The 27,483-nt window shown below is 45.4% G+C and overlaps 1 protein-coding gene across 1 annotated transcript; it reads left to right on the top strand.

Moving 5' to 3' along the window:
• The first annotated feature begins 560 nt into the window (after positions 1-560).
• Positions 561-27,161, top strand: TRAM2 (translocation associated membrane protein 2). The gene is made up of 11 exons (XM_073673908.1): positions 561-793; positions 13,475-13,538; positions 15,187-15,296; positions 16,357-16,473; positions 18,999-19,057; positions 19,198-19,282; positions 21,113-21,183; positions 21,313-21,417; positions 23,549-23,692; positions 23,840-24,009; positions 25,029-27,161. Exons 1-11 carry the CDS (start codon positions 677-679, stop codon positions 25,100-25,102), a joined length of 1,116 nt encoding a protein of 371 aa, XP_073530009.1. The 5' UTR covers positions 561-676; the 3' UTR covers positions 25,103-27,161.
• Positions 27,162-27,483: the final 322 nt, after the last annotated feature.

Raw genomic sequence — 27,483 nt, forward strand, 5'->3', positions numbered from 1 at the left:
ATAACAGACACATCCACAGTGCCCCTATAATCTGTCTCTCTCTCTGTCAGTCTCTCTGTCTGTCTCTCCCTGTCTGTCTCTGTCAGTCTCTCTGTCTGTCTCTCCCTGTCTGTCTCTGTCACTCTCATGCTATCCCTGCTCCTCTCCTCAGTGCCCCTATAATCAATCTCTCTCTCTGTCTGTCTCTCTGTCTCTCCCTGTCTGTCTCTGTCAGTCTCTCTCCCTGTCTGTCTCTCCCTGTCTGTCTCTCCCTGTGTGTCTCTCCCTGTCTGTCTCTGTCTGTCTCTGTCACTCTCATGCTATCCCTGCTCCTCTCCTCAGTGCCCCTATAATCAATCTCTCTCTCTGTCAGTCTCTCTGTCTGTCTCTCCCTGTCTGTCTCTGTCTGTCTCTGTGACTCTCATGCTATCCCTGCTCCTCTCCTCAGTGACACTTTGGTGTCCTGCAGTCACATGACGTGTGCGGGGAATGTCAGGAGAGGCCGGGGCAGGAGGGGTTAAGGAGGGGGGGCCTGGCTGCAGGAGGAGGAAGAGGAGGAGGAGGAGGAGAGCTTCCCTGTCTACTGCTACTTGTTACATTGTATCCTCCTCATCCTCAGTGAGGGGGAGAGTGAGTGGAGGAAGGGTGGAGAGAGGAGAGGAGCAGGGAGGGGGGGCGCGCAGATTCCTGGGACGTTATGGCTTTCAGAAGAAGGAAAAGTTACCCCATCTTCAGCCAGGAGTTTGTCATCCACAATCATGCGGACATCGGCTTCTTCTTCGTCCTGTGCGTCCTCATCGGTCTCATGTTTGAGGTAGGAGTCCGGCTGCGCCCCTGGTGCCCCCAATACCCCCATCACCCTTCCGTGCCCCTTCTGCACCTTCCTGTGCCCTCTGGTATTTCCAATGGCCCACCCTCCTGTGCCCCTCTGCACAATCCTATATGCCCCTCTGCAAACTCCTATGCTGCTTTGCACCCCCCCCCCTGCACACTCCTATGCCCTTCTGCACCCACCTGTGCCCCCTCCCTGGTTACCCATGTGCCCCTTCTGCACCTTCCTGTGCCCTCTGGTATTTCCAATGGCCCACCCTCCTGTGCCCCTCTGCACACTCCTATATGCCCCTCCGCTGCCCCCCTGCAAACTCCTATGCTGCTTTGCATCACCCCTCCTGCACTCCTGTGCCCCCTCCCTGGTTACCCCTGTGCCCCCTTGCATCCTCCTGTGCCCCCCTACACTGATTCTAGAAAGCTGCAGTTGTTACTTTGTATCCAGCCTGTTAACCCTTTCCTGGTGACTGTTGCTGATGTGTCCTGTCCCCCTCCTCTTCTGCATTACTGATGTGCTCCCCCTGGTGGTGGGGTATGTAGTGACTTGTCCTAGTCCTTGCTTATTCTCACGCATCTACCTGCAGTACCACAGATATCGTGTAGATTCACAGTGGTTTCTGGCCCTTTAAAAAAGGTGTTAATCCTTGGGGACCCTCTTCTGGTGTCTCTCTTCCTGCGTTACTTTAATATTCACATTTTTCACATCTGTGACTTTATACCCCAATCCTATTACTATTGGCCATATCATCCCCTTTAAAAAGTTTCTAAACCCCTTTAACACTTTTGCTGATGTGTCCAACTTCATTCTTTATCCTGTGACTCCACGGCGCCACCTGCTGGTGGGGTACAACCTTAGTGACTTCTGTAGAATACATACTGCTTGTATATGGAATAACCATAGTTTCTGCTGCGAGTTACCTGTCACTAGTACCCCTGCAGTGATAGGGTTAACCCCTATATTTGCAAGACTGCTGTATAGGGGAATTTAACCCTCTCCCTGCCGGCTGGCTGTTTGCTCCCATTGGTGCAGGATTGGCTGACAATGTCGCGCCTGCCCCGTGTCCCTACACAACCCCAGATTAGACCCCCACCAAGTAGATCATGGAAGGCGGGCTGTCATACTGCAGGCGTGTATAGGGATGGAAATCTACACATCTTGTAGCACTATAAATCCCAGCATGTCCTACCATCCTCCAAATTCAGGGCTGATTACATTATATTGGGGGGTACTTTTTCCTGCTGTCTGTTCACTGACCTGGGATCTGATTCTTGGGGGGGGGGGGGTAGCTGCGTTATCAGAACTTCTAAAGTTGTTGAATCCAGTTAGTTTGTAGATGGGGGCACTTTTTTTTTTTCCCGGTCACAGCGCCACCCTTGTCAGTTGGCTTCGCCTGGTATTGCAGCTCTGAGTCCATTTTGCCCGGGTTGTGAACGTGCCCTTTTCCGTATAATCTTGTACAATCCATTTAAATTTCATTACGGGAATTATAAATACGATATTCTGTGCTACAAAAAGTCCTAGCGCCCCTTTGTCAATATGGTTTCATGTTCTTTATATACCATGGCTGCTTTCTTAAAGGAGCAGTGCTCCTCTCCACGGCCCATGATTTATGAATGAGATTGGGCTGCAGTACCAGATCCAACCTATGGATAAGAGTGGAGCCGTCCCTGGCTGAAAGCAGGAATGGATTTCTGATCTGTGCCATCTTCCTATGGATAGAGGATTACGGGGTCGCCGCCAGAGGTGCAGGAGATATCATCGCAAGGACCAGAGGAGAATCTGCTGGAAAATATAATCCAGTATGGCCAATTGTCTACTGCACTGGGAACCGACGACCGCATAGGGTCTTCCCTTGAACGTTGCAGAATCGAGGTTCCCTTAAAGCCCCCATCCTGCAGCGTCTTGAGTGTCCCAGTAGTAAAAAAAAAAAAAATGAATGGGATATTCGGGATTGACCCTATATGTGTCTGTTCAGTTCTCTAAAGCAGCCTTACCCCCCCTCATTTTGTACTGTAAGTCTTAGCACCCCGGGTGGGGCGTGTATATTTTTACATCTCTGCCATGTACATGGCCCCTCTGTGTGTGAACACATGACGGAGGGTGGGGGGGTCACAGCGGATTGTACTAGTTCTTCTTCCTCCGAGCTGAGTCACATTCAGGCTCTTTGTGTCTAGACCGACTCTCCGAACAGCGAGGATTCAGACAGGAGTAATCTCTGAGGAATTATACAACCACAGCGCCACCTATGTGGTTTTGGCTGGGCCTGGTACTGCAAGTGAATGGAGACAGTCGCACAGTAATGCAGCCCTGTAAAATTACTGCCACTAATCACAGGAAGACCCCCTTTTTAATTGAGGCCACAATGCAATATTTCCAGTAGGGCCCCTAAAAGGCTCCAGGGTCCGGGGGCGACTGCGACTTGTGCACCCCCTGATTACAAGCTTGCAAAAGGTTTGGCCAAAGTGACTCTTAAGGGTCACCTTTTTGTGCTGATGCTCCCCCAATCTGCAGCGGGTTTCTCCGGGTCGTGACAGTGTGGACTGACACAATTCTGAGGGAAGCAGGCGGGCACCCGCAAAGTATCTGCACCCACAAGTTTCAGTATTTGGGGTGGGGTAGGGAGGAGGTAAAGCACGTGGAAGATGGCACAGCTGGATCTCAGATGGAAAATGGTTTCCATGGGTCGTATGTCGCTCTTCTGGGGGGATTGGTACAAAAGGAGCGGGGGAAGGGAAGTGACAGCCGCACTGCACAAATTCCTGGATTACATAAGTAGTTGTCAGCAGCTATCCTGATACATGTGCAGAATATGGCGACATGGCGGATCTGTCACATGATGGTCTCCAGCAGCACCAGGCAGACCCCTCAAGTTGTACCTGCTCCATTGGCTCCTCTTTGGTCTTATGAATTTTAGTATTTTTCTGATGCTCCAGAGGCCGCTTATCTCGAGGGGAAGCCTCGGAGCGCACATTAAGGGCCCATGCACACAGGTGTATACAGCTCCATGCCAGAGTGATGCTGGAAGACTTAAAGGGGTTGATCAGAAAAAGCGCCATTATGGGTCATGGGCAGTCTTGCCTTCTGTGCCATGCCGGGGGGGGGGGAGGTCTTGCCTTCTGTGCCATGCCGGGGGGGGGGGGAGGAGGAGGTCTTGCCTTCTGTGCCATGCCGGGGGGGGGTCTTGCCTTCTGTGCCATGCCGGGGGGGGGGTCTTGCCTTCTGTGCCATGCCGGGGGGGGGGTCTTGCCTTCTGTGCCATGCCGGGGGGGGGGGGGGAGGAGGTCTTGCCTTCTGTGCCATGCCGGGGGGGGGGGGGAGAGGAGGTCTTGCCTTCTGTGCCATGCCGGGGGGGGGGGGGGAGAGGAGGTCTTGCCTTCTGTGCCATGCCGGGGGGGGGGGAGAGGAGGTCTTGCCTTCTGTGCCATGCCGGGGGGGGGGGGGGAGAGGAGGTCTTGCCTTCTGTGCCATGCCGGGGGGGGGGGGGGGAGAGGAGGTCTTGCCTTCTGTGCCATGCCGGGGGGGGGGGGGAGAGGAGGTCTTGCCTTCTGTGCCATGCCGGGGGGGGGGGGGAGAGGAGGTCTTGCCTTCTGTGCCATGCCGGGGGGGGGGGAGAGGAGGTCTTGCCTTCTGTGCCATGCCGGGGGGGGGGGGGGGGAGGAGGTCTTGCCTTCTGTGCCATGCCGGGGAGGGGGGGAGGAGGTCTTGCCTTCTGTGCCATGCCGGGGGGGGGGTCTTGCCTTCTGTACACTGTACCATGCTTGGGGGAGGTCTTGCCCTCTGTGGTGGGCCCCTCTGTGCCATGCCGGGGGAGGTGCCACTTTGTGTTGTGCTGGGGTAGGTGCCACTTTGTGCCAGTCCCCAGGACGGTGGGATGCCACTCTATTGCGGACCCCACTGTGCCGGGGAGGTGCTGCTCCATGGCGGACCACTCTGTCCCGGGCCAGGGAGGTGCCACTCAGTGGCGAGCCCATTGAGAGGTCACATCCTAAACTTTTTAATTTTTTTTCTTTGTAGTTATTCATTTTTTTTCCCCGCACTTTAGCTCCCACAGTGCTCTGCCCTTGAACAACAGAAACCCAAAAGTAATCTGAATTTCTTTGGATGTGAATAGTAGACTTGATGTGACTGGGGCCATCATGTCACGGTGGGAGGGGGTGAGTGACCTCCTGTGCCCCCTCCAGTCTGGAACTGTACTGCAGAGATTATCTGGAGGTCACTTGTGGGAGGTATTGACCGCCGGAGGTGATGTGACTTGGTGGCCATTGGTCACGACTGACCCATTGTGCACATATTGTAGTCACTGGAGTGAATAGATATTTCCCAGTAATGTATCTTTTATCTGTGGTTCTCAGACACTTTCTATAGGAAGTTCTGCAATCTCTGCCTTGCGACAGACTGCGCTGGCGACACATTGACTTTACGTTAGATTAATGCTGAGGATTGAAGTTTTCTGCTTTTGAAATAGAAGTTGTAAATTGTGCTAAAATGTATTTAAAAGGGTTATTCCACATAAAGGGGTTGTTCACTGCTGCACAGACAACTTATTAATGGGCTCAGAGAAGTAAAACAAAAAAAACAACCCAAACCTTTTTCTTGCATTTAGGTTCTAACTGCTCCTCTGTACTCTGGGGGCATCATGCGAGCTCTGCAGACGCTGATTGGCTGCAGCGTTCACATTTTGTCTCCCCAGTGCCCACTTACATAGTATGGTGCCACCCCACCTAGCCCCAGGCATGAGGCTCGGAGCAGCGGGCTCCTTCTAGTGATGCACACAGGCGGGGTGGAGAGCATGCACAAGCCTTGTGGTGGAGCTGATTGCTCCCTGCTCCACCAATATTGCTCCCTGCCCCACCAATATTGCTCCCTGCCCCACCAATATTGCTCCCTGCCCCACCAATATTGCTCCCTGCCCCACCAATATTGCTCCCTCAATATTGCTCCCCGCCCCACCAATATTGCTCCCCGCCCCACCAATATTGCTCCCCGCCCCACCAATATTGCTCCCTGCCCCACCAATATTGCTCCCTGCCCCACCAATATTTGCTCCCTGCCCCACCAATATTTGCTCCCTGCCCCACCAATATTTGCTCCCTGCCCCACCAATATTTGCTCCCTGCTCCACCAATATTTGCTCCCTGCTCCACCAATATTTGCTCCCTGCTCCACCAATATTTGCTCCCTGCTCCACCAATATTTGCTCCCTGCTCCACCAATATTTGCTCCCTGCTCCACCAATATTTGCTCCCTGCTCCACCAATATTTGCTCCCTGCTCCACCAATATTTGTTCCCTGCTCCACCAATATTTGCTCCCTGCTCCACCAATATTTGCTCCCTGCCCCACCAATATTTGCTCCCTGCCCCACCAATATTGCTCCCTGCCCCACCAATGTATTCAACTGTAACTGCATCCAAAGGATGTAGATACAGTCGAAACTGGGACATACCCCTGATCTCCCGGGATTGTTCCCAAATCCGGGAGTGTCTCGCTAGATCCGGGACCTTTTAGGGAATTTAGCATTTATATAGATTGCAGCCTTCTCTTTAACAAGTGGCAAAAAATTATTTATTTGTTGCATCAGCAAGAAGAAAAAAAAAATTAAATATTTAATGAAATCCTTTTTGACTCCTTATCTTCCAGTTTTTTTTTTTTTTTTTTTTCATCCAGCTGACGATTACGTTGGAGAAGAGAGGGAATAAAGCCGTCCTCTCAGTTTCCTCCTCTCGGTGCAGGAAGTTAAAGCCGGCTCTGTGTGCGCCTCTCGCCTCTGCCAAAATATGACTGGAATGTGTCTCTCTCTCCCTGAGAAGAGAGCAAATTTTTTTTTTTTTCCCCTGCAGTTCAGGGGTTTGAGTGACTGCAGTGTCTGAAACAACCCAGCTCTTGTACACCTGGCTCATGGTGGGGTGGGGGAACCTGCTTCACTATTCATGGCGTTAAATGGTGGGATTCTAAATATTTTTTTTTTCTTCCTCGCCTAACCCCCCCCCCCACCTCCTCCTGACTGCCACGTTTCCAAAACTGAATGGATTAAAGCTGCAGCAAGGCGGGTTGGGGGGGGGGAGGGGGGGGGGGGCTCGAGAAAAGGAAAAAAAAATGCCTTTATTGAATAACACCCGGCCTTCTGCTCTCTTGAGTGTAAAAGTGAGAAACGTATTTCCTCTCTTGCACATAACTGAAACATGAACTGGAACACACACGTGTCAGATACTCTCACACCAGAAGGTGCTGGGGGGGGGGGGGATTATAAATTAGTAATAATTTCTTAATTCTCTTGATTTTTAAATTTGAGTTAGATTAAGTTCCTAAAGTATCGGCAGTTTGAGATTGAAATAACAGGCGCACAATTGTAATAACGGTCAGAAACAAACAAGAAGTTTTGAATTTTACACTGAGGATTCTATGAAGCGTCGGCGCTTTGGAAATTCAAAATTCAAACTTTTTGTTTCTGTTATTTGAATTTCAAACTGCCGATATGTGAGGAGCGTAATCTAAACATGAGTTAAGCACAAAATCCTTATACTAGTTTTTATTTCCATACATTGGGAACATTACACACTGCTTTCTAATTCAAAACATGAAGAGAAATGTATATAATTTTGAACTACTTTACATAAAATAACAAAAAATTAACATTGGGCTGTTTCAAAAAATAGCAGTGTCTGCATTTGTCTTTTCAAACTCACAATATGTACTTTTTTTTTTTGAGGATTTAGCATTACTGTGAATCACTAATGTAATATTTAGTTGTACACCCACAGTTTTTTTTATTTTTTATTTTTTTTAGAACTGCTTCACATCTATGTTGCATAGAGTCAACCAACTTCTGTCACCTGTCACCTGTTATTCCAGCCCAGGATGCTTTGACTACATCCTACAATTTTTTGGCATTTGTTGGCTTTGCCTCAGAAACGTCATTTTCGATGTCACCCCACAAGTGTTCTATCGGATTAAGGTCTGGAGATTGGGCTGGCCACTCCATAACCTCAATTTTGTTGGACTGGAACCAAGATTTTGCTCGTTTACTGGTGTGTTTAGGGTCGTTATCTTGGTGAAACACCCATTTCAAGGGCATATCCTCTTCCGCGTAAGACAACATGACCTCTTCAAGTATTTTAATATATGCTGGTCTTTGATCCCTGGTATGTGGTAAATAAGTCCGGCACCATAGTAAGAGAAACATGTCCATTTCATGATGCTTCACCACCATGCTTCACTGTGGACTGTGGCTTGAATGGGGAGTTTGGGGGTCATCTGATGAACTGTCTGCGGCCCTTAGACTCAAAAAGAAAAATTTTACTTTCATCAGTCCACAAAATGTTTCTCCATTTCTCTTTAGGCCAGTTGATAGTTTCTTTGGCAAATTGTATCCGCTTCAGTACTTGTCTTTTTTTTAACAGTGGGACTTTGCGGGAACTTCTTGCTAAGAGATTAGCTTCACACAGGCGTCTTCTAACTGTCACAGTCCTCACAGGTAACTTGAGACTGTCTGTGATCATCCCGGAGCTGATTATTGGCTGAGCCTTTGCCATTCTGGCTATTCTTCCATCCATTTGAATGGTAGTCTTCCGTTTTCTTCTACGTCTCTCTGGATTTGCTTGCCATTTTAAAGCATTGGAGATCATTTTAGCTGAACAGCCTATCATTGTCTGCACTTCTTTATAGGTTTTACCCTCTCCAATCAACTTTTTAATCAAAGTACGCTGTTCTTCTGAACAATGTCTGGAACGACCCATATTTCTCAGGCTTTCAAGGAGAAATGCATGTACAACATGTGCTGGCTTCACCCTTCAATAAGGGCCACCTGATTCGCACCTGTTTCTTCACAGAATGATTGACCTCACTAATTGACCTCCACACTGCTATTATTTTGAACACAGCCCGTACAATTAATTATTCAAATACACAGACTCAAAAATCTGCAGATCGTGAATGCGGAGTCTGTTGGTTTTCTTAGAATCTACTGTACAAACTGGTAAATTGTATGACATGTGGTAATATAATTTATACCCGAAACAGGGATTAATCTGGTTAGTCATATTGGACTGCTATTATTTTGAACACCACCCTGTCTGTCCTGGAAGTCCGTTTTACAGTTCGGGGAGGAGAGAGAGAGACCATTAATTTCTATGGGGTCTGGTTCAAGTTCGAGTACAAATCTGGTACCTGAACTGAACGCTGTACTAAAGTTCTGTTGAACCCAAACTTCAACGGGTCCGCTCATCCCTAATTATATTATTATTATTTATTTATTATTTTTTTTATTACTTTTTTAAAAAATATATGTTAATGGGCAATAAATAAAGAAAAGTGTACACATACGTAATATGACATCCAGGAAACCAGTTTTCACATTTGTAGTCGTGAAACCTGAATGCACGTTCATCTCATCGCATAATACGATGGATATTTTCGCAGATATTTACTAGACATTCAATGCCCCAAATTCGGCATATTTAACTTCCGCCCTTGGACTGTTGACAGAAGACAGTGGGAAGGTTTTTGGTCGAATTTGGATAAACCTCCAACTGCTTTTGCGATTGGGTTCTCGGGATTTTTCTGGCAAAATCAGGACTGTTAACCACATTTTTTATGTTTTTACAAAAAGACTCTATGAAAATTTGAAATACTGAGAAAAAATATTGGATAAATCGATCACCGTGCAATGAATGATGAAATCCTTCCTTTTATATGCGATGCCTACCGTTTCAAATCCTGTTGACCGCCAGAAAATACGTCCCAAGAAAAATAAAGTTGATCGGCACATCAAAAGAATAGATTAAATATTCAAATTTTATTCCATATATGTATTCTAGGGGCAACATTTCTCCTTGCGGAATGTCAATTAAAATCCACTTGTTGGTGATAAAAAAAAATAATAAAAAAAACCCCTCTGGTGCTGTGTACGCCCTTAGTCATAAAGTTGCTTTAATTTTTATTTTAGCTGAATTACAGCAGTAAAAATCAAAACAAATAGCATACTTAAATACCGCGCCAATTTTAACGTTATTAAGCTGTCCCTGGCCATACAAATAGAGAAAAGTCTGCAAAACTTCCTGGTATTAAAGGATTTGTCTGGGAGATAAATATTTGCATAAATCCCCCCCCCCCCCCCCCCATCTAGTCTAAAATCACAAACACAAGGGTTACTCCCCTCCGGCATCACAACCGAAGAGGACATGACCGCTGCAGCCCATCAGTGGAGGCAAAAGAACCACCTATGTAGACGGATGCAGAAGAGGGAATGCATAGTTACCAGCATAAGTTTAGATAAAATTTAATACCCCCGGAAAGCTGTCCAATCTCAACTATAAAGTTGGCCTTTTATGGGAATGAGCATGTTTGGATTTCAATATGTCCCATCCCAGCAATGAGACCTTTAAAGGGACTGTAGTAAATATTGAAATCCTCACCTATCTACATACTGTAGGTTGTAAATTGCTCATCACTGGGTGTCAGACTGCTGGGAGCTCCACCGATACTGAGAACGAGACCCCAGAGTGCCCGGTATGAATGGAGGCTTGGTCGAGCAACCATAAAAAAATAAATAAATAAAAAAAATAAAAAAAAATAATAAAAAAAAAAAATGGTTCCAACTGCAAATTTTTGGGGATCTTTTCAGAATTGGTCTAGACATTAGAAGGGTTAAATCCAGTTTTTTTTTTAGAAGCGCAGTTTCCCTGAGACAATGTGTTCTGAACCCTCCTGTGAAAGTGTCTTGTCTCTGGTAAAACGATCTTGTGAGAAGATTCACTCCGACTTCTGCACCCAGTGTTGTCCCGGACATTGTTTGTGTGCTGCCAAGCAACGTAAGAAAGAACGCATTCAAGGAAATACGGTAAATGTACAAGTGTGCGAAGTGTCAGGCGAGAAGGTTAATATTACTGGGTACGGAAGCATTACCCCTCCATTTATATAAATGAGTTAGAGAATTTACAAGAACTGAAATGGGACGAGACTAAAAATAGTGAAAGTGTCTAAAGCTTGTTATAAAAAGATATTCCAGGCAGAAAGTGTGACATCAGCTGTACGGATTAGAGACCTTTATATAATACTGCTCCTATGTACAAGAATATAACTACTATAATACTGCTCCTATGTACAAGAATATAACTACTATAATACTGCCCCTATGTACAAGAATATAACTACTATAATACTGCCACTATGTACAAGAATATAACTACTATAATACTGCTCCCTATGTACAAGAATATAACTACTATAATACTGCCCCTATGTACAAGAATATAACTACTATAATACTGCCCCCATGTACAAGAATATAACTACTATAATACTGCTCCCTATGTACAAGAATATAACTACTATAATAATGCTCCTATGTACAAGAATATAACTACTATAATACTGCTCCTATGTACAAGAATATAACTACTATAATACTGCTCCTATGTAGAAGAATATAACTACTATAATACTGTCCCCTATGTACAAGAATATAACTACTATAATACTGCCCCTATGTACAAGAATATAACTACTATAATACTGCCACTATGTACAAGAATATAACTACTATAATACTGCTCCCTATGTACAAGAATATAACTACTATAATACTGCCCCTATGTACAAGAATATAACTACTATAATACTGCCCCCATGTACAAGAATATAACTACTATAATACTGCTCCCTATGTACAAGAATATAACTACTATAATAATGCTCCTATGTACAAGAATATAACTACTATAATACTGCTCCTATGTACAAGAATATAACTACTATAATACTGCTCCTATGTAGAAGAATATAACTACTATAATACTGTCCCCTATGTACAAGAATATAACTACTATAATACTGCCCCTATGTACAAGAATATAACTACTATAATACTGCCCCTATGTACAAGAATATAACTACTATAATAATGCTCCTATGTACAAGAATATAACTACTATAATACTGCTCCTATGTACAAGAATATAACTACTATAATACTGCTCCTATGTACAAGAATATAACTACTATAATACTGCCCCCTATGTACAAGAATATAACTACCATAATACTGTCCCCTATGTACAGGAATATAACTACTATAATACTGTCCCCTATGTAGAAGAATATACCTACTATAATACTGCTCCTATGTACAAGAATATAACTACTGTAACACTGCCCCCTATGTACAAGAATATAACTACTATAATACTGCTCCTATATGCAACAATATAACTACTATAATACTGCTCCTATGTACAAGAATATAACTACTATAATACTGCTCCTATATGCAACAATATAACTACTATAATACTGCTCCTATGTACAAGAATATGACTACTATAATACTGCTCCTATGTACAAGAATATGACTACTATAATACTGCTCCTATATGCAACAATATAACTACTATAATACTGCTCCTATGTACAAGAATATAACTACTATAATACTGCTCCTATGTACAAGAATATAACTACTATAATACTGCCCCCTATGTACAAGAATATAACTACTATAATACTGTCCCCTATGTACAGGAATATAACTACTATAATACTGTCCCCTATGTAGAAGAATATACCTACTATAATACTGCTCCTATGTACAAGAATATAACTACTGTAACACTGCCCCCTATGTACAAGAATATAACTACTATAATACTGCTCCTATATGCAACAATATAACTACTATAATACTGCTCCTATGTACAAGAATATAACTACTATAATACTGCTCCTATATGCAACAATATAACTACTATAATACTGCTCCTATGTACAAGAATATGACTACTATAATACTGCTCCTATGTACAAGAATATGACTACTATAATACTGCTCCTATATGCAACAATATAACTACTATAATACTGCTCCTATGTACAAGAATATAACTACTATAATACTGCTCCTATGTACAAGAATATAACTACTATAATACTGCCTCCTATGTACAAGAATATAACTACTATAATACTGGGGAAAGTCTGATTTCTCTTACACCCAGTAATTTCCTGCTATTGGTGAAAATGTAGCATTACATGGTCGGCTTTCAAATGAATGGCGGTGTGAATACTGCATGGATTGGGGTCCGCCATGTCTGTAGCTTCTCTTATGGGGCGGCTTTCTGTATTGCCTCATAAAGGGGAGTCCTGAGTGGGGATCCCCCTCTGAGGTCTGTATTCCCTAATGGAGTGTATGGGCAAAGGTTTTGTAAATGGCTTTATTAGGCGACATGGTGCCGCTGCACGGTGTAAATCCCTTGTCGTCGTCCTAGTGTTTGACCCGGCCCAACAAAAATATTGCATGTCGAAAAGTTTGCAAAATGTTATTTGGAAAAGCTTATGCTCTAATACCTGGCGGCTCCAGCCATAAATATGACACATTCAACACGTCTAATGAGGTTTATAATTATTGGGAAACACTCCCTCGCTTTTGGCTGTTCCAAAAAATAATGACTTTTTAAAAAAATTAAATGCAGTAAATACCGGATTTAACTCTTTACTGGCGGATCAGTCATAAGATACCCAGCACAAGTCTTCATGTTTTTTGTTTTTTTTTTGGCTTTTTTTTAGTTATGATTTTTATTTTGTGCTGTTTTTGATACTTTTTGTAAAAAGTTTTTCCAGACAGGAATAATGTTCCTTTTTTAGAATAATCAGTCACCTATTTATTCCATTACAGGTCACCGCTAAAACTGCCTTTATCTTCATCTTACCTCAGTATAACAGCAGCCTCCAGTCTCTCGGTAAGTTTCTTACGTTAATGCCGCCATATTTTATGAATGTTTGGTCTAGTTTGGGTACAAACTTGTGATACTATCGGGGGCATTGTGTGGTCTCTTGGCCGTATTCTCCTTTGTGCCTTATTGTGGTTGTTTGTATTGTTGATATCCTGGTGTTATTTTGTAAGTGATTTTACTGTAAAGTTCTGCATCTGGGTACTAATGATCTGTAAAACTAGGAGAGTCACTTATACTGAAGGATCTGGCTGTACTATTTTGATAATAAACTATATGGCAGCTCTATAACAATCATCTGCATCTAAATCCAGCAGGATATTGTCATGTATTTTAAACTGCCTTGGTTTATAGGACAGACACCGAATACTACCACTATACAAAAGATTAATACGACCTCGTTCCTGAGAGCAGCACGATTACATAAAGCCCCCTGTCGGAAAGCGGAGCCCCCTGTCAGGGAGCGGTCCCTTCCCCTGTTGGGCTGGCGTCCCCCTGTCGGGGAGCGGTCCCTTCCCCTGTTGGGCTGGCGTCCCCCTGTCGGGGAGCGGTCCCTTCCCCTGTTGGGCTGGCGTCCCCCTGTCGGGGAGCGGTCCCTTCCCCTGTTGGGCTGGCGTCCCCCTGTCGGGGAGCGGTCCCTTCCCCTGTTGGGCTGGCGTCCCCCTGTCGGGGAGCGGTCCCTTCCCCTGTTGGGCTGGCGTCCCCCTGTCGGGGAGCGGTCCCGTCCCCCTGTCAGGGAGCGGTCCCTTCCCCTGTTGGGCTGGCGTCCCCCTGTCGGGGAGCGGTCCCTTCCCCTGTTGGGCTGGCGTCCCCCTGTCGGGGAGCGGTCCCTTCCCCTGTTGGGCTGGCGTCCCCCTGTCGGGGAGCGGTCCCTTCCCCTGTTGGGCTGGCGTCCCCCTGTCGGGGAGCGGTCCCTTCCCCTGTTGGGCTGGCGTCCCCCTGTCGGGGAGCGGTCCCTTCCCCTGTTGGGCTGGCGTCCCCCTGTCGGGGAGCGGTCCCTTCCCCTGCTGCGCGGCGTCCCCCTGTCTGGGAGCGGTCGCGTCCACCTGTCTGGGAGCGGTCCCTTCCCCTGTTGCACGGCGTCCCCCTGTCAGAGAGCGGTCCCTTCCCCTGTTGCGCGGCGTCCCCCTGTCAGGGAGCGGTCCCTTCCCCTGTTGCGCGGCGTCCCCCTGTCGGGCAGCGGTCCCTTCCCCTGTTGCGCGGCGTCTCCCTGTCGGGGAGCGGTCCCTTCCCCTGTTGCGCGGCGTCCCCTCTTCGGGGGGGGGGCGGTCCCTTCCCCTGTTGCGCGGCGTCCCCTCTTCGGGGAGTGGTCCCTTCCCCTGTTGCGCGGCGTCCCCTCTTCGGGGGGGGGGGCGGTCCCTTCCCCTGTTGCGCGGCGTTCCCTCTTCGGGGGGAGTGGTCCCTTCCCCTCTTGCGCAGTATCCCCTGTCGGTCTCCCCCCTTATGTAATGTCCTGCCCATCACTATTTCAGGGATCAGGGAAGTCTTCTGTTTTTTTGGGGTATACTGGAAATGGTTTTTAAGTTGGGGATAAAAAAATCCACTTTTTATGAACGACAATGCAAGCTTCTTATTAAAATCTTTGGGAACTGATTTTTGGGCGGTTTTCACTTGAAATTTTAACTTTTGGATTCTAACTGGTCTTGTTACCTTCCAGATGGCGAAATTGTCTACTATCACTATGGGGCCAAGGATCTGGTCACCATATTGTTCTACGTTGTCATTGCAATCATTCTACACGCCATCGTCCAGGAGTATATCCTAGATGTAAGTAGATGATTATCCAGAAAGTCACTCAGGGTATTAGAAATGGGAGTGGGGGGTGCAGTAAATCATATTAAAGGCTGACTCCCCCCCCAGTAACTGAATAAGCTTTCCCTGTAGTTAGGTCTTGTATTGTGACTTAAAATGGTTTTCCCACCCTAGACTTTTATCACCAAGCCAACATCATTCATCACTGAGCCACCGACATGCTTCCCTGTAGGCATGGTGTTCTTTTCACCTTCATTCTGCCTCCTCCAGACATGCTGCTGATCCATAGGAATGAAAAGTTCACATTTTGAGGCTTATTTATAGTGTTTTCAGCATATTGGAGCAGACTTTTCTTGAGCTTTTGACCCCTTCCTCCTTCTGCCACGTCCAGACGGTGTAGCCGGTGTTCCTATAAGTCTGAACTTGTGCACTCTGCTTCGAACTCTATCTCTAGGAACATCCATTGTCTTTATATCTTTTTATATCCTTTTCCTTGTTTGCAATGATCTCTACTGTTTAGAATTTGAATCACTCTCCCAACAACCTAAGAATATTAGTGACCTGGAGGCCATAGCCCATGAAGAATGGGCTCCGATTCCATGTGCATAATAAGACTCCAGCTTCTTGCAGTGTTCATCACATTTGCAGCAGGTTATAACAGCCAGAGGGGTTCTGCTATAGGGAACCTGTCAGCTGATTTATGCTTCATGTGGTTCGCATAAGTATTGAAGACTCCTTGTCATGAAGGGGGTGAATAATTCTGAGGCTGCAGACGTCAGTAAAATTGACATTGTGTGCTGAATTTGAAGAAACCACTTATTATATTTAGTTGTTTTTTGCTATTTACATTGTTCTGGTTTCATTGGTTTATTGCAAACAGCAGAAAGTTTGCAAATTTTACTAATCAACTGAATTTGGGGGTGAATAATATATATTTTTTCAACTTTATATATTAGTGAGTGTCCCAAAATCCTATTCCGAAATTTAAAAAAAAAATAAAAATAAAATAAACAAATGAGTTTGATGCTTTGGGAAAATGTTTGTTTATTTTTTGGGGTTTTTATCTCACCCACAGAAAATTAACCGGCGCCTCCATCTGTCGAAGGTAAAACAAAGCCGGTTTAATGAGTCCGGGCAGCTGGCGTCGTTTCATATGACCTCCATGTTTTGGGGTCTGTACGTTGTAGCCACGGTGAGTTGTACTATAATGGCGTATTTTGGCTCTGTACTAAATAAGGGGGTGATAATGAGGACCCCCAAATAAGATGTTGACACCGGCGTCAGATGTGCCACTCTGTAGGGTCCAGATATGATAGAGTTGTATAACTAACTACTACCCCCAGCAGATTGCAGCATTGAGGTGTCTGTGACTGCAGTCTTGGAGCTTAAGAGAGATGAGCAGAATTCTGAATGTAGCTCTGGATGTGTTTTGGAGGAGGGCCAAGGTTATGCAAACCCTTGGGCAACAGAGTCCCAAGGGGCCTATTATTATTTTTTTCAGGAAGTATTATACACGTCACCAATTTTCTAAGTATATTTCTAAAGGTGCTGTAAACATGAAATTCTCACCAGATGTCTGTAACGACCCATCCAATCCACACAGGCAAAGAAATCATCCATAGATGCCCATAAATTATGTGCAATAATGAGAAATGACACAGGGAAAAAGTATTGAACGCATGAAGAAAGAGAGGAGCAAAAAGCCCTGGAAAGTCCTGACACCAGCTGAAATCTATCAGTAATTAGAAAGCAATCCTGCCACTGAGTGACCAATAATATCAGCTGGTTAAACTGATGGCCTATAAAAAGTGACTCATTACCAAGGTGCCACACAAGAAACATCTCATGATGGGTAAATCCAGTGAGCTGTCTCAAGACCTTCACAACCTTATTGTTGCAAAACATACTGATGGCATTGTTACAGAAGAATTTCTAAACTACTGAAGCTTCCAGTGAGCACTGTTGGGGCTATAATCTGGAAGTGGAAAAAACATCATTTCACCGAAAATTGACCACGACCAGGTGCTCCCCTCAAAATTTCAGACAGAGGAGTGAAAAGAATCATCAGATGAGTTGTCCAAGAGCCAAGGACCACCTGTGGAGAGCGACAGAAAGACCTGGAATCAGCAGGTGCAATTGTTACAAAGAAAACTAGAAGTAATGCACACAACCTCCATGGCCTGTACTCACGCTCACCACTCAGCCTCCGTGGCCTGTACGCACGCTCACCACGCAGCCTCCGTGGCCTGTACGCACGCTCACCACGCAGCCTCCGTGGCCTGTACGCACGCTCACCACACAAGACTCCATTGCTGAACAAAAAGCAGGTTCAATTGTATTTACAGTTTGCTCAACATTAAGACAAGCCTGTAAAATACCGGTAGAATATAGTCTGGTCAGATGAGACCAAAGTTTAAGTTTTTGGATGCCGTAATACACACTGTTTGAAGGCCAAAAGACACTGCATATCACCCCAAAAACACCATACCAACAATGAAGTGTGGAGGTGAGAACATCATGGTGTAGGGCTGTTTTTCAGCATACAGCACTGGCAAACTTCATGTAATTGAAGGAATGATGAATGAACAAATGTACAGAGACATTCTTGATAAAAATCTGCTGCCATCTATTTGAGTGATGAAGATGAAATGAGGGCGGACATTTTAGCAAGACAATGATCCCAAACACACAGCCAAGGAAATTCTCAATTGGTTTCAGAGAGAGAAAATAAAGCTCCTAGAATGGCAGGGTCGATCACCGGACCTGAATCCAAGAGAAAATGTATGGAAGGACCTAAAGCTCAGAGCTCATAGAAGGAGCCCACGGGACCTTCATGATGTGAAGAGTGTTTGTGTGGAAGAATGGGCCAAAATCACACCTGAGCAATGCCTGCGACTAGTTTCTCCATACAGGAGGCGTCTGGAAGCTTCATCACCAACAAATGTTTTTGTACCAAGTATTAAATACATTTCAAGTAAGCGTGTTCAATACTTTATTCCTGTGTCATTTCTCATTATTACACATAATTTATGGACATCTATGGTGATTTCTTTCCTGTGTGGATTGGATGGGTTGCTACCGACATCTGGTGATCATGTCAATAGCACCTTTAGTAGGACTGGTTTTAGTAAGCCCCTGGCTACCATGACAAAACAATCTTTACGCAATTTCCAACCCCTTAAATGCTGCTGTCACGATTGCCAGTGGCATTTGAGGGGTTGAACTGTTGCTATCAGACCAGTTAGGCTCAGGTGAAGGCCAAACAACACAGCCGGCGCCCACCTTGCATGGAGCATGCGCGGCCCCTGAACCCGCTCCATTTATGCAGTACACACAGGGCTGAGTGGGATAGGGGACAACTTGCTGATCACCGGGGTCTGACCTCTGGGACCCTAATAATACCGAATTCGAGGCTTTGAAACCGATCCTGAATAGAATGCAGATGCGTATGCTCGGCCTCCGCTCCATTCTTCGCCAATCAGACTTCTAGAACCTGCAGAGCATACGCACATCTGCTCCATAGCCCCCGATCTCATGATTTCTGTAGCTCCCAGTGGTCGGACTGCCAGTGATCAGCAAGTTGTCTCCTATCCTATGAATGATTTTTTTTTTGGAGAGGGTCACCCACCCTTTAATACTGTGCAATGATGATGAGGATTTAGTAGGTTGCATTTAACCCTTCTATGAAACATTTGTGCTCTTCTTCTTCTTCCCTAGGAAGGTTATTTATCCAATCCAAAGACCCTATGGGAAAGTTATCCTCATGTGTATCTACCGTAAGTATCGTCCATCCCTGTGCAGAATGTGCCGCCATTCTCTAAATACCGAAAGTCATTCTGGATATAAATAACGCTTCCATTTGTTAAAATTGACACATTTATTTTACTTTGTCATTTTTTTTTTCCCCTCGTTCAAGGTTTCAAGTGAAGTTTTTCTACCTGTGCCAGCTGGCTTATTGGCTGCACGCCCTGCCAGAGTTATATTTCCAAAAAGTAAAGAAGGTGAGCCGCGCCTGCGTCCGTTACCTACGTTATATCTGTCCAGTCTTTCCAAAATCTAATGTGCAGGGTCTCTGGGGTATATGGGGAGTTAAAATTTGGAAATGAGTTTGAGGGGGTGGGTGGTGAAACAATTGCAGGACGCCGTCCATCATTGCAAAGCTTTCATCTCCAAAGAAAGGAGATTGAACCACGCGTTTCGGGTCTCCCCTATTGCCAGGAGTATGTGGCTGAGATTGCTGCGACGGAGACTCCATTTTTTTCCCTCATATTGTGGATTTTGGCCAGAGACGCCCCCGCTGTCTTGTGACCTTGACATGAGGACACGGCCTCTTTTTATATTTGTCTTGTGCGTGGAGGATGAAACCTCTCGGTTGACTAATGATAGTCCCACGACTACAAGCCGGGCCGCTCGTGGTGGATAATTATATTGTGTGTAACTGGAGCAGGATGTGGACGTCACCGCGAATAACACAAATGTCACAGAGTCCGTCTTACTGGCCCACAAGATCGGCACCATCGCTCCCCTGAAATACTCTGTGCTTCTGAGAACCCTGCTTTTTCCATTCTAAAGCATATACTTTTCCGTATTGTACTTCGTATAGCCCGGTCCTCACATAATCCCCCCTGAGTGGGCAGGTCGCTGTCCGCTGGTAGAGTCCACTTCCCCGCACGCTTCTCGCTTCATTCTTCACTATAATATCATGAGACTGTGAGACTTGGCTGACTGCTTCCATCCCGTAGGAAGGGGACAGGTAGTGCTGCTATAATATCCACAAAATTGTATCATGTGTGTGTGTGTATAATACCGCCACACACTACATAATGGTGCCACATAGTAAACCGCTCAGAATCTTATGTGCATATATAACGCCATACAGTACATACATAATAGTGCCACACAGTGAACTAATGAAAATAGTATCATATAGATAAATGCTGCCACACACTATATACAAAATGGTGCCACATAGTAAACTCCTCAGAATCTTATCGTACCACACAGTGAACTCCTGAGAATGGTATCGTCTGATAAATAATGCAGACATATAGTGCTACACAGCGAACTCCTGAGAATGGTATCGTCTGATAAATAATGCAGACATATAGTGCTACACAGCGAACTCCTGAGAATGGTATCGTCTGATAAATAATGCAGCCATATAGTGCTACACAGTGAATGGTATCATGTAAATATATATACTGCCACAGAGTGAACTCGTGGGAATAGATGTAGTATATAACAGCCACTTTAGTCATTTGGATAAATGATACAGGCACATAGTACATACATAATAATAATGCCACACTGTGAACTCCGTGAGAATACCGCATGATGCGTATATGTAATAGTACTATACAGGATACTAGTGAAAATAGATCTTGTATATAACAGCAGCTTTAGTCATATGATAAATAATACTATCATAGAGTGCAAATTATAATAGTGCCATACAGAGAACTTGTGAGAACAATATCATATGGCTAAACAATACAGTCATATAATGCCTACATAATAGTGGCACACTGTGAACTCCTTTAGAATACCGCCATGCTGTGCATACATAATAATACTGCCACACTATGACTTAATGAGAATAGATGTTGTATATAACAGCCACTTTAGTCATATGGATAAAATAAATTATACCGCCATACAGTGCATATATAATAGTGCCACACATTGCTATATAATAGTTAAATATGTGATTAGATTGTGAGCTCCGCGGGGGCCGGACCCTATAGGTCGGTGACATCTCACTCTCTGCAGGTGACGATATATCTTGCGGCTCTTTTAATAAAACGTTTTGTATTTTATTCCTTTTTTTTCAGGAGGAAATTCCTCGGCAGCTCCAGTACATTGTACTGTATCTCCTTCATATAGGAGGCGCCTATTTACTCAAGTGAGTAGTTCTGCTCCCACCCATCCGCTACGTTCTCATAGCCCCTTCATATAATACTACTCACATTGCCGCCACCAATCATTACACCTCATCCTAACCTCGCGATTTTTTCCCCCCTTCTCTCCACAGTTTAACCCGTTTGGGGTTGATTTTGCTCTTGCTGCAGTCGGTGGCCGAGTTCCTCTTCCATATTGCTCGGCTTTTCTACTTTACTGATGAAAACAATCAAAAGCTGTAAGTGTTGTGGTCTGCGGAGCGTTACCTGACTTTATGTTGTGGCCATATTGCCCATTTATCCCTCCCTGTGAGAGAAGGACCATCATCATATTAGCATAATCATTATAATATTTGACCCCACAGTCCACGACATACAGGGTGATGGCCCTCCCTGATAGTATGATGGTTCTCGCAGCCCCCCTCAGACAGTATGATGGCCCCCACAGTCTCCCACACAGCGTGATGGATCCCACATACAATATGATGGACTCCACAGCCCCCCCACACACAGTATTAATGTCCTCAAAGCCCCCCAACACGGCTTTGCCAACCCTACCCCCAAGTCTAACCAATGTGATGGACCCCACAGCTCCCTACACAGTGTGATGGACGCCACATACAGTGTGATGGACGCCACATACAGTGTGATGGACGCCACATACAGTATGATGGACGCCACATTCCACCACATACAGTATGATGGACGCCACATTCCACCACATACAGTATGATGGACGCCACATTCCACCACATACAGTGTGATGGACGCCACATACAGTGTGATGGACGCCACATACAGTGTGATGGACGCCACATTCCACCACATACAGTGTGATGGACGCCACATTCCACCACATACAGTGTGATGGACGCCACATTCCACCACATACAGTGTGATGGACGCCACATTCCACCACATACAGTGTGATGGACGCCACATTCCACCACATACAGTGTGATGGACGCCACATTCCACCACATACAGTGTGATGGACGCCACATTCCACCACATACAGTGTGATGGACGCCACATTCCACCACATACAGTATGATGGACGCCACATTCCACCACATACAGTGTGATGGATGCCACATTCCACCACATAGTGTGATGGACGCCACATTCCACGACATACAGTGTGATGGACGCCACATTCCACGACATACAGTGTGATGGACGCCACATTCCACGACATACAGTGTGATGGACGCCACATTCCACGACATACAGTGTGATGGACGCCACATTCCACCACATACAGTGTGATGGACGCCACATTCCACCACATACAGTGTGATGAACCTCACTGATAATACGATGGTCCTCACAGCTCCCCACACACAGTATGATGGTTTCCAAAGCCCCCCAAACACAGTATGATGGCCCCCACAGTCCACCACACAGTGTGATGGACACCACAGCCCACCACATACAGTATGATGAACTTCACTGATAGCATGATGGTTCTCACAGCCCCCCACATACAGTATGATGGACGCCACATTCCACCACATACAGTATGATGAACCTCACTGATAATACGATGGTTCTCACAGCCCCCCACAGACAGTATGATGGCCCTCACAGTCCCCCACACACATTATGATGGCCCCCACAGTCCACCACACAGTGTGATGGCCCTCACAGCCCACCACATACAGTATAATGGACTTCACTGATAGCATGATGGTTCTCACAGCCCCCCACACACAGTATGATGGACCCCACAGTCCCCCACACACAGTATTATGTACCTCACTGATAATATGATGGTCCTCACAGTCCCCCACACACAGTATTCTGATCCTCAAAGCCCCCTCACACAGCTTTGCCAACCCTACCTCCAAATCTACACAATATGATGGCCACCACAGCCCCCCAAAATGGTATGATGTCAACCACAAATTCACCCCACAAGTGACTGACAATCGAAAAAATAAAAAATGACTCGCCTTGCTCCCAATCCCCCAACGATCTGCTTCTTTGCTGTGTGCACACTGAGGCTCCGCACAGGCTATACGGTGGAAGAAGGAGCTGACGGCTCCCTCCTCCACCATGTTATTCAGTTATCTGTGACATTAAGGCGTCGGGTGGGGGAGGCGGCATGGTGTGGCCCATATGTCACTGGTTTTAGTATTTTGGCAGTCCCGTTCTGTGGACTGAACAGGACTATCCAAATGGCTGGATGTGGCCTGTAAGCCGAACTTTGCCCAGGTCTGGTCTGGGTGGTTACATTGTATCAGTTTGGAGTTCGGTCTTTTTAGCTCACAGAGCATTGTCCAATCGGAGACCTGATTTACCCACCCGTATTAATTTCTTTAGCACTAAACGAGCCTTCAAGCGATCTCTTGTCTGTTCTCTCTGCAGTTTTAATGCCTGGGCGGTGGTGTTTGTAGTCACCCGGCTGTTTACTTTAACCCTTTCTGTCTTGACAATCGGGTTTGGACTTGCCAGAGCGGAGATCCACACTTTCAACCCGGACAAAGGCAACTTCAATACATTACTTTTCAGGTGAGTTAGATCACAAAGATAGTCCTGTGCAGTGATGGTAAGGACTCTGGTGGGGCTCTGACAACTCTGGTTGCCAGTTTTTAGACTGAGTAGTCTTTTTAGTTTTCGGCATGGTTTCCTGAGAGCTGGGACTTCTGTCTACTACAGGATGATTGTGCTGCTTCTGATGTGCGTGTCGCAGACCTGGATGATGTGGCGATTCATCCACTTCCAGTTGCGTCGTTGGCGGGAGTACTGTAAAGAACAAGCTTCTAAGAAGAGGCTTCCCATACCTGTGATGGCCAAGCAACAGGTCAAGATACTTAAAAGGGATTCAGGTAAGAGTCTGAGGCTACCAAAAAAAGGAGCTGTGAGACCTTCTATTAGGAGTGTTTGGTGGCTTCTGGAGCAGAGACTCAGTGACCCACCATGGTTAGTTATCGTGAGATCTGTGGTGGTCCACATGAGACATCATGAACCATGGTCTTCTCTACAAGCATTAAAGCTAGTCATAGATCTCCGGATTGCGCTGATCATTCCAGATTCCACTTCATGATTTTGGTGGTCCACGTGAGACATCATGACCCATGGTCGTCTCTACAAGCATTAAAGCTGGTCATAGACCTCAGGATTGGGCTGATCATTCCAGATCCCACTTCATGTCTTTGGTGGTCCACATGAGACATCATGACTCATGATCTTCTCTACAAGCATAAAGCTGGTCATAGATCTCAGGATTGGGCTGATCATTCCAGATCCCGCTTTACCAGACAATTCAACTAGCAGCCACAGAAGAACTGGTGACCAGGAGCCATCCCTGCAGAGCGGTTGTTTGTTTCGGTTGATAGATGGGGCACCTGCTGGGGGACAATACTTTCTAAGAGAATAAGACCAGACATTTCTGTAATAATAGTTTTTAAGGGTCTACCAAGTTGGGCCACCACTTCCACAATCACACATCACCTCTTATAAGTCTAATGAGGGCCACCCCACCCCCCCAACAAATCCTATTGACTGTTGGCCAGACACTTCATACCGGCAATGATATTGGAAACCACAGAGATTGTGGAATGGTGGACTTTTATCACATGGGACTACCAGAGCTCTTCTTGGAAAAGAGGTCACACATGCACTCTGCCTCTCCATTCTAACGAGATTAAAAAAAAGCCCCCGTTCTGGTGATCGGACCCGACTGATCTAAAAGTTATTGCCTAACTTATGGATAGGCAGAAACTTTTAACCTATGGAAATCCCCCCTTTAAGAGGTCACATCCTTATCTATTCTGAAAAAATGTACTTGGAATGTTTTTAACGTTGCTCATTTTTGTTTTTTTTCTTTCCTCTTTGTTTTTTTTAGGTTATCATGAAAACGGATTGATAAAAGCTGAGAATGGTTCCACTCCTCGACCGAAAAAAATCAAAATTCCGTAATAAACACATAAAACAAACAAAAAAACATCTAAAATCAAGCCAAACCCTCGTGTGACAGAATCAGGGGCATGTGGAGATGCAGGACTAGAACGCTGCCCCAGATATGGTCATCTTCTGTGCCCCTTTCTGGGCGAGAATTAAAAAGTGCCTTCTAAGAATCCTCATTAGAAACTTTTTGTAATGGTATTTAAAACAATATTCAAACAAATTCTGCTACGTGCCGAACTTGCCTTCAACCTGTACCTGGTACCCTTGAGTCCCCGGAACCTGTACCTGGTACCCTTGAGTCCCTGGAACCTGTACCTGGTACCCTTGAGTCCCCGGAACCTGTACCTGGTACCCTTGAGTCCCCGGAACCTGTACCTGGTACCCTTGAGTCCCCGGAACCTGTACCTGGTACCCTTGAGTCCCCGGAACCTGTACCTGGTACCCTTGAGTCCCCGGAACCGGTACCTTCCCTCCTGAGCGGGTTACAGTATTTCTCTCTTCTTTCTGGAAATCCTCGTACAGTGAACTTTTCCCACCGCCGGTTACACCATCACACGTTTCATCTGGGGCACTACCTCCATTCACGGCCCGTTCTGTGCCATTGTTGTGTCCTGCTCGGATGTTGGGTCTTGCCTTGTCCAACTTTTTTGGCTCTTCTTCCTATCCATGGCTAAAGGATTGTCATTTGCTCAAATAATTTTTGTCCTTTTTGGAAATTTTCTTTTTTTTACACTTTTAAGAGATCAAAAACTTTTTAAGAGAAAATTCTCCAGCGATAAAACAAATTGGATCTTTCGGTCTCTCTTTAAATTCCAAGTCAAGGCTCCTCCTCGACCTTCTGTCCTCCATGGGAAGTTTTCTTGCGGGAACTGGAGATTTAAAAGTACCTCATCGCATCTTCATGAACTTAGTCAACTTTTTTTTTTCAACATGGTAAACCTCACATAACCTCATCAACCTTGTGCACCGAAGGTCGCAAAGCCTTTGGTACACGAGCCTTAGATCTTTGGATCTTGCTTTGTGAGTAAGGCGCACCCAATGGCCCCGTCCAGTGGAAATTAGAGAATGAAATCCAGTATGCGTTGCCTAATGTTGGATTTATCGTGCTAATTAGTCCCTTTCGATATGGATAATGATAACTGCGCCAAACCATAAAGGAAGCTTATTTTTGTAATTTTCCTAATTGCCGCACAAGAAGGGGTTTGGATCTTGTGATTAGGCAGTAGTGTGTGCTCTTTACTGCCACTAGTGGTGGGAGGCTGCAATTGCAATATTTCTTGTTCGTATGACGCTTAGGACTTTGTCCTAATTTTTAGCCAGGACAGTGTTTGCAAATTTTGGCTGTGCTTTGGAGGGAAAACCACACCCATAAGTGGCCACTGTCCCAGGGTGGGGTTTGAATGACCTGAATTTTTTATCGGAAATGTTGGCACATGAGTTATGTATGTGGCACCGCATATTGTCAGTGTGTCTGAGCTGTAACGCCGTCATGTGAACAGAGGTGGCGCTGTTAGAAATTGACATGTTTTATAAGATTTACTGCTAGATTATTCCAAATCCCCGTCACGGGAGGAGTAATGTCTCTTGTTACCAGTATACTGATATCACTCAGAACGGCGGCCTCAGGAGAGGGGTTATTATTATTATTATTATAGCGCCATTTATTCCATGGCGCTTTACATGTGAAAAAGGGGTATACATAGGGGTTCACTTTTAACAACGCTTCAATGAGATCTGATATGCTTAGACACCAGTTATAGTAGAGGTGGTTACCGCTTTACTCTTGATGCTATGATACTGTCCTCCAAGTAGAAACTGTCACTTGCCATAAATCTGTAATTTTTCTACCCGGTGTAAATGCCGCTGTTCTCCTGAATCCGGCGATGTTTTTCTTTTCTTCCTGCGCCTCTCCGTTCCCGAGATATGGCCTCTTCTTCCCTGTATATAAATCTAGTCTTGTTAGCCAACTAGGCATAACCCTCAAGAACACGCCCACAAACAAGAGTACAGTTCCACGCCCACTTGCCTAACAAGACTAGATTTATATCCAAGGAAGAGGAGGCCATATCTCAGGAACAGAGAGGCGCAGGAAGAAAAGAAAAACATCGCCGGATTCAGGAGAACAGCGGCGTTTACACCAGGTAAGAAAATTACACATGTATGGCAAGTGACAGATCTTATTTATCATGTAGCAGTTTCCCTTTTCACTATTTGCAGTGGATTTATCTGGGTGACCATCTTGATCCCAATAACAGATAAGACCCCTCTGCAAAACATTTTTGGTTGCATTTCCCCTTTAAAATAATACGGTCCCTTTTTCCCCTCCACCCCCTGCTAAAGAATTGATAATTTTCCTCCTTATTAAGGAAGATTTCAAGGGGATGTCCAATATT

This window comes from Phyllobates terribilis, unplaced genomic scaffold (assembly GCF_046119375.1).
Source record: "Phyllobates terribilis strain yellow unplaced genomic scaffold, ASM4611937v1 Scaffold_3__8_contigs__length_932513732, whole genome shotgun sequence".
Lineage (NCBI taxonomy): Eukaryota > Metazoa > Chordata > Amphibia > Anura > Dendrobatidae > Phyllobates > Phyllobates terribilis.

Coding starts and splice junctions, on each gene's coding strand:
- TRAM2 (XM_073673908.1), top strand. CDS start 677: ATGGCTTTCAGAAGAAGGAAAAGTTACCCCATCTTCAGCCAGGAGTTT. Junction 794..13,474: donor TCATCGGTCTCATGTTTGAG/GTAGGAGTCCGG, acceptor ATTCCATTACAG/GTCACCGCTAAAACTGCCTT. Junction 21,418..23,548: donor GATGAAAACAATCAAAAGCT/GTAAGTGTTGTG, acceptor TTCTCTCTGCAG/TTTTAATGCCTGGGCGGTGG.